A 7372-nucleotide genomic window follows, 5' to 3' on the forward strand; every position below is an offset into this window, starting at 1 on the left:
GCGGCCCCGGCGGGACGGGCGGGGGGGCGGCGGGGAGGGCGTCGTCCTGTTCCTTCCCTTCCTTTCCGTTTCTTTCTTATCCCTTCCTTTCCCATCCCTTTCTTACTCATCCCTTTCTAGCCCTTCCTTTCCTTGTTCCTTCTCTTCCTTTTCCATTCCCTTCCCTGCCCCTTCCCCTTCCACGCCTCACCTTTCCTTTCACCTTTTCCTTCCCTTCCTTCCTCCCTCCCTCTCTCCTTTCCTCTCCTGTTCCCTTTCCCATCCCAGGCGGTGCTGAGCAGGCTGGGGGCGGTTCCAGCCCCGCTCCACGTGCGGTGCCGTCTCCGGCTCGATGCCAGTTGTGTTTTGGCTGTATTTTGGCTGTATTTTGGCTGTATTTTGGTTCTCTTTTGGTGTCAGGGGCTCTTGGTGTTCGTTGTCGCTGCGGCCATATCGCGGTGAGGGTGGGGTGTGCTGGAGGCAGCCGGGAAACGGGGAGTGGGGATATCAGAGGAATTGAACCTTTCACAGTCATGGAATTATTTCCCTTGGAAAAACCCTTAAAGGTCACTGAGTGCAACCATTGCCCCAGCACTGCCGTGTTCGCCACTAACCCGTGCCACATCCACTCATTTTTTGAACACTTCCACAGATGGCTTCCACTCTGTCCTGGGAAGCCTTTGCCGGTGCTTGGCCACCCTTTCCATGAAGGAATTTTCCCTAAATCCACCCTGAGCCTCCCCTGGCCCAGCCTGAGGCCGCTCCCTCTCCTCCTGGCCCTGTTCCCTGCGAGCAGAGCCCGACCCCCCCGGCTGCCCCCTCCTGTCAGGGACTTGTGCAGAGCCACAAGGTCCCCCCTGAGCCTCCTTTGCTCCAGCCTGAGCCCCTTTCCAGCTCCCTCAGCCGCTCCTGGGGTTCCAGACCCTTCCCCAGCCCTGTTCCCTTCCCCGGGCTCTCTGGGGCAGCTTTACCCATCAGGTCCCTCGTTAGGATCGCACCGCGCGGGCGTGGCTGTGCTGGGATCTCCCTCTGGGACGGTACCGGGAATTCTGCGGCTGCTGCCTCTCCGTGCCTCCAGCCCCGGTTTGCGCCGGGAGCTCAGCGGGCCCCGCGGCTCCAGCCGTGGTTTGGCTCCCGATGCCTTTCCTTGGCTCTCTGGAGTTCTCAGGGTGCTCTGCGTGCTCAGGGATGAGTTTTGGGTGATTTCTGATTCCCGGGGCTGCCGTGGGATCCCCGTTGGGTGATTTCTGGTCCCCGTTGGGTGATTTCTGGTCCCCGTTGGGTGGTTCTGATCCCCGTTGGGTGTTTTTGATGGTCGCAGATTCCACCAGAGGTTTTGTGGCTGGAGGAAGATCCTGTCACGGATCAGGAGAGCTGTGGTTCAGAACAGAGCACAGCGAGCGTTTCCTGGCAGTTTGCACATCCACAGCTATCTGTACTCCAGGGAATATTCCACAGTGGATGAAAGAGTTCCCAGAAACAATTACTGTCAAACAGAAAGTGGTTTTTCTGCCGTTATTGAAAGCTTCTGGTTTAGGGTAAAACCTCAGGCCATTAGAGATGGCTTGAACTGAAATACTGGTCAGGATTCCTCCAAATTCAACATCAATTTCTTGATTTCCTTTAGATGATGGTAATGATAATAACAATGATCATTGTATATTATTTAGATTATATGTTACTATATATTTAGTATTGTCATTACTATTATTATTTTATTACAATTTTCAGATGATCCATAGAATGAATGCAGCTATATAAAATAAATATATCTCAACTACAATCAATTAATTTTAGTTTGTTCCTGGGTGCACATTTCCAATTGACAAGAAGTTGTTACTTTGCCACTCCCTGGATCCAACTGAACCCATTAAGATAAATTCTGTTGCTTCTCTGGAGTGGCCCATAGTCCCTGGTGATTTCCTCACATTTGTAGGTGAAAGTTGTGCCTAAAGGAACAGTTGGGAGTGAAGGCAGATGGAAAAGTAGCTCATTTCTTCCGAGGGGTATTGTTCCTTCTGACGACTTTGCAGGGAAATTGAGCAGTCTGTCTCTTTGATCTCTGCTGATGCGGTTTTTAATGGCACAGTCAGGATTTCTGTGGGAATCGTGCTGGTGGTTGCACTCCATTTGGTGAATGAATTTATTTGGCAGAAAAAAGTATTCCTATTTTCTGAAAATATTCCGAGGGTGTTTTTGTTAATGGAAGCATAAAGGACAGAAGGTGAATGTTTAAATACTCGATATTTTGTGGTTTGTGCTGCTCACTGAGAGTAATGAACAGTGAGAGAAATTTAGACAGTAAAACTGCTGTGTCTGGTCAAGAAAACAGGAATTCTGGTGAACTGAAGGAAATGTAGATTATTCTTATTATTTTTCTGTCTTGAAATAAGTAAGTAAAGAAATAAATCTCCCAGTTTCTTTCTGTTCTCTCTGCTTTCCTACCTTCCTTAATGCCACATCCATAGGAAGGTGTTGGTGTTGCTGCACACAGACTGTTCACTGAAAGAAATCTCCTTTTTGGGTCCAAAAAATGTCATCTGGTTGACAGATCCCTCTATGAATGTCACAGAATTTTATTTGGTTGTTTTTATTGAATTTGGCCATTTCTCTGGTGATATTAAATAAGGTTTCTACCAGTCCACCATTTTTTAATTCTTCCATTAACTTATTTGTCTCAAGTTTTGTTCATGGATCTGCCTTAGGCCTTTCTGAAGTATTGTAACAACACAATTATTTCTGAGCACTCATATATGAGATTTGAGGAGGTTTGTTCTTATGGAGTTGGGAAGTGAAGGAAGGTGAAGAGGAGAAAGAAAACTCTACTTCAGTAACGATGGGAGAAATTCCCAAGGACAACCTGGCAGGATACAGATTTCCTGTTGTCATTTTTTTTTTTAGGAAAAGAAATTAACCTGTTCTTTAACCAAATTAATCTCACACCCTAAAAAAGGGGATACTGAGGGAGTTTTTTTCATTCTGATTAAGAGATTCTTAAAGATTCATTAATTCAAAGAGCAGTGACCTGAAGACTGAAGTAAAACAACTTCTACCTCTCCTCTTCATCCCTCAAAAACATATGGAGACAGTGCTTTATTTTATTCTGGTAACATGAAGCTTCCTCGTGGTAATTTCTTTGTATCACCCCGGAAAAGCTTTATGTGAAATTGCTGCAATGAAGCCTTTTTAACTCACAGTGCTGGAAACGTGCAGTGATCCTTTCTCTCCTCAGTCGAAGATGTTTGAGTCAATTTGGGTGAATTCCACTTCTTGGTATCTCATTGGACTTTTCCTTCTCTCTTGCCTATCCTTTAGCTTTTTGTCATTCTCCCAACGTGTAAATACCTGATATTAGTTTCAAGTTAAAGAATGTTATTTCCCAGAAAATGATGATTTTGGGGTGTCTTGCACTTTTTCATGGAGATAAAAAGCTGCAGTTGCCTTCTGTAATCATGGAAAGCAGAATGATCTGAAGTTCAGGCAAATGAGATTTTTTACTGGTGCTTTTTTCCCCCAATCTACTTTAAAGTTCCTGTTTGTAGCACAGTCAAAACCAGTTTTTAAGTCTGTCAAGATGGAGGTGAATGGTGGTTCCAGGTGGGAACGAGGACGTGAGCGCTGGAAACTGGCAGAGGAAAATATTGATGCAAATATATCTTCAGCTCATCTCTCCCTGTTTTTCTTGCTTCCTTTCCCTGTGATCTGCTCCCCCTCCTCTTGCCCAAAAGTTAGAAGTGTTCCCTTGCTTTGACAGGTGGAGGAACGAGCCTCTTTGGAGGTTTCTTCTGCCCCTTGGTGCCAATTTGCAGCCGTAGTTAGTTGGGGTGCAGGTAAGTGCCTGTTTCTCTGTTCAGCAGCTCCACATTTGTGGGACTTGCTGAAAAATTCTTTCTGGATTTGCTTTTACTTCTTATATATAGAAGCAAAGTTGAGGCTGTAGACCATGGAGTTATTAAAGAAGTATTGAGAGATTCAAAGCACAATCCAGGAGCTGCTGCTGTTCCTCATTTGCATTGTCAGTAGTGCTGGGAGGTTTAAAGTGCTCCAAAAGTCTTTTTTCTCTGCTTTAGTTATGTTCAAACACACAAATATTTCTACTTCCTCTTCATTTAAGCAAAACTGTTTTCTGTTAGGCTGTTGCCTGTCAGTGCTAGTCCATCTCAGCTCTCGTTTCTGATGCCAAAACATCCAACTCCATTTTGCTCATAAGCCCTCCTGTGACAGCTTCCATTAGGAACCATGTGGTATAATGCCCATATTTTAATTTTCAGCACCTTAAAACCAAAAATACTGCAGAATTTCCTGCCCACTGCACTGATACCTCATGTAAAAATCTCCATTTTCATACCTTGTGCCCAGAAATGAGGCATTGTACCAAAACACTGGGGGTGGGAGTTAATTCCAAGGTCACAGCAAGGAAGGCTCTGTGTATCTGATGGCTTTGTGTGTTGGGCAGACAGTAGTGGGGTGTTTGTGTCAGCCCCCAGGGGATGTGACTCCCAGCAGGAACCGCCCAGCTTTGGGAGTGAAGAGCACTCCTGTGACTTCCCAGCAGGTGGGAGAAGCGAAGGCTGGCTGACCCCTGAGCAGCCACAGGGCTGGGACGCAGGACTGAGCTCTCGGGCCCTGCTCCAAGCTGAGTCAGAAGCCCAAAAAAGACAGAAAAAATGCCCATTTCAAAGCTACCTGACAGAAAGCAGAACACAGCCCTGATGTCATCGGGGTGGGACTGGGAACTGCTCCCATGTCGGTGGTCTCACAGCATTTACTGACACAGGAAGTCGATGGGATGGACGTGGTGCTCTTGGTGACTCCAGGTGGAGTTGGCAGCTCTGCTTTTTAATCGCTCTGGATCTGCTGTCACAACTTCCAGTGATTTGGTCTCTTCTTTCTCAGTGAGGGCAGCTTTGTTTGCCCACACGTGTCTCTGCAGTGCTTTGGGCAGTAGATTGTTCTGCTCAGAGTCCAGGAGTTCTTTGCAGAAGAGCCTGCATTGGGCAGACTCTCCTGGAGTGGGAGAGGTTCTTTGTCCTGCCATGGACTCGAAAAATCTTGGCATTTGGAGCAGTCACAACTAACTTGTGTTTTGACAAGATCTGTCTGTCTCTTGGTGAGTTCTTACCTTCACCTGCAAGAAATCTCTGTTTTCTCTCCAGATGTCCCTGGTGCTGTTTCCATGTGTTCCTCCTTGGTTTTGAAGCCTTTTCCTTCCTAGACTTAGACTTCTGTTCTCAAAAATGTTTATAACCCAGTATTGTTTGAGAGTTTTCCATCTCTTTGAGGATGAACCACCTCTGTGGTCTGTATCTGCCTCAAGAATGGCCAGGCAGGTGCCAGGGAGGCACAGGAGCCACCTCTTCCACAAAATAAACACATCCTGTTTCCAAATTGCTTTGTTGTGTCTGAAGTAGTTTCTGCTTCTCTCTTGCCATGCAGCTACTCTGCCTGTATTCTCCTGAAGCCTTCCTGAAATTCATAGTTCATAGCACTCAGGAGGGTTAGAAATAGTAACAGGGAGATGGGAAAGGGGAAAATAAGGCTTCTCTGGGAAATTGGGAGGTAGTGGTATCATTTTCAGAATGAAAGGCCCTGTGAGGGGAAGAGGAGGGTAATGTGAGGTGTTTTCTGGGGTCTTTTAACTTACTTTTAATCTGAAAAAATGTCATTTCTTGCTACTCTGGGGTGTAGAAGCTGGACACTATTTTCAGACAGTCTGAGATGGTCTGAAATGGAAACCTGGGTAGGTCAGTAGGAAGCTCCTGAAAATTAACTCAGGCATTTTCCAGGAGTTAATCTGCTTCAGCCCTGGGTGTAGAGTTCACTGATGCTCATGAATTAAAGTACCTGTGCTCGTTCACTTACACTGCCTTTCATTTTTCTCTCTTTTCCCTTTTCTTTGTTAAGCATTGCAGGCTGTATGTACCGAGTCGTTCAGACAACGGGACCAGATGGAAAAAACCTTCTGAAATTGCTTCCCATTTCTAAAACTTCTGGAAGCTTTGTGCCAGTAGTTCAGTCTCCAGCCATGCCAAATAATTCTAACGCAAATGTTTCTAGCCCAGTCCATCTTACTTTTAAGACACAGCTTGGCAATACTGCTGCGCCTTCATCTGTTAAGATACCTATTTTCCAGCCTCCTAATCCTGGAAAGATTATTCTTACGAGGACATTAGACAAGCAGGAGAGTGTTAGGACAGATTCTGAAAAGGAAAGCTCGATTCCAAGTGCAGCTGCCAACGGCCAGAGCAGCTGTGTGTCTGTGGATGGAGTGTCCTTGCAGAACGTGGCCATCACGAGCTCCTCTCACCAGAGCAGCACAACCTACATGGTGGTGAACACCAAACCCGTCCCAGTGACTGTCAGGTCTCCAGCACTGCCCTCTGGACACCACCTCCAGATTCCAGCTGATGCAGAAGTGAAATCTGTCCCAGCCTCTCTTTTGCCACCTTCAATACAGCAAAAAATCCTGGCAGCTGCAGCCACCAACGTGTCTGGAGGGGCTGACAGTACAAAAACGCCAACGGTGATTTACGTGTCACCCGTGAACACAGTGAAAACCTCCCAAGTCCTGCCCACGCACTTGCAGAGCTTTTGCCCCAAACCTGCCACGGAAGTTTCAAAGACACTGATAGTGACAGCTGCCCAAAAGGGATCTGGTTCTTCTCCCGAGCCAGTCCCATCCGAGGGGCAGCAGTGCCAGCAAACTCCCATGAAATGGATCGTGCAAGAAACTGCCCCGCTCTCAGCAGCTTGTCTCATCCCTGTAAAGTCTTCAAATAATGTGGCTTCCAAGATCCTGAAAACTTTGTCAGACACAAAGAATGTAGAAGTTAATCCTGCAAATATTTTGCCACTCTGTTCTAACGGTCCTGGTGGAAGCCAAACCAAAATCGCACCTTTAAAAGATAATGCTCTGGTCATGTACAATGGGAAAGTCTATTTATTGACCAAAAGAGGCTCTGATGTTCTGTCAGCCCAGGCTGACAAACAAACATCTTCCTCTTCTGATGCTTCACTTAAAAAGGAGACACCCAAGCGAATTGGTTCTGCTGAAGTCAATAAAATAACCAGTAAAGTGGTCAATCTGGTGTTGTCAAAAAGCAAAGGAGTGGTGCTGTCTCAGAAAGACCCAAAACCGTGTACAGTCTCCAAAAATTCATCACCAGTTGGCTTAAGAAATGACTTAAAATCCACACCTGCAGCTCTGCTGACACCAAGTGCTAGTCAGCAGGATTCCAGTGTAATGCAGAGACAGAGTTTGCCCTTCACCAAGAGCGTTTCTTGCAGTGGAGCGACCCCAGTTGCAGCAGTAGGGGTGCAGGAAGGTGTGTGTCAAAGTGGCAAAGACCTGAGTCATTCCCCGAGGGCAGCAGCACCTGTGTCACCTCAGGCT

General features: G+C 46.6%; 1 protein-coding gene across 1 annotated transcript in view; it reads left to right on the forward strand.

Moving 5' to 3' along the window:
- The first annotated feature begins 865 nt into the window (after positions 1 to 865).
- LRIF1 (ligand dependent nuclear receptor interacting factor 1) overlaps positions 866 to 7372 on the forward strand; it is a 6824-nt gene continuing 317 nt past the window's right edge. Inside the window, exons 1-2 of the mRNA XM_017735517.1 lie at positions 866 to 3809; positions 5884 to 7372. Of these exons, the coding sequence (XP_017591006.1) occupies positions 5897 to 7372 (1476 nt within the window). The 5' untranslated portion in view covers positions 866 to 3809; positions 5884 to 5896. The remainder of the gene's footprint in view (positions 3810 to 5883) is intronic.

Source organism: Corvus brachyrhynchos, unplaced genomic scaffold (genome assembly GCF_000691975.1).
Source record: "Corvus brachyrhynchos isolate BGI_N302 unplaced genomic scaffold, ASM69197v1 scaffold555, whole genome shotgun sequence".
Classification (NCBI taxonomy): Eukaryota; Metazoa; Chordata; class Aves; order Passeriformes; family Corvidae; genus Corvus; species Corvus brachyrhynchos.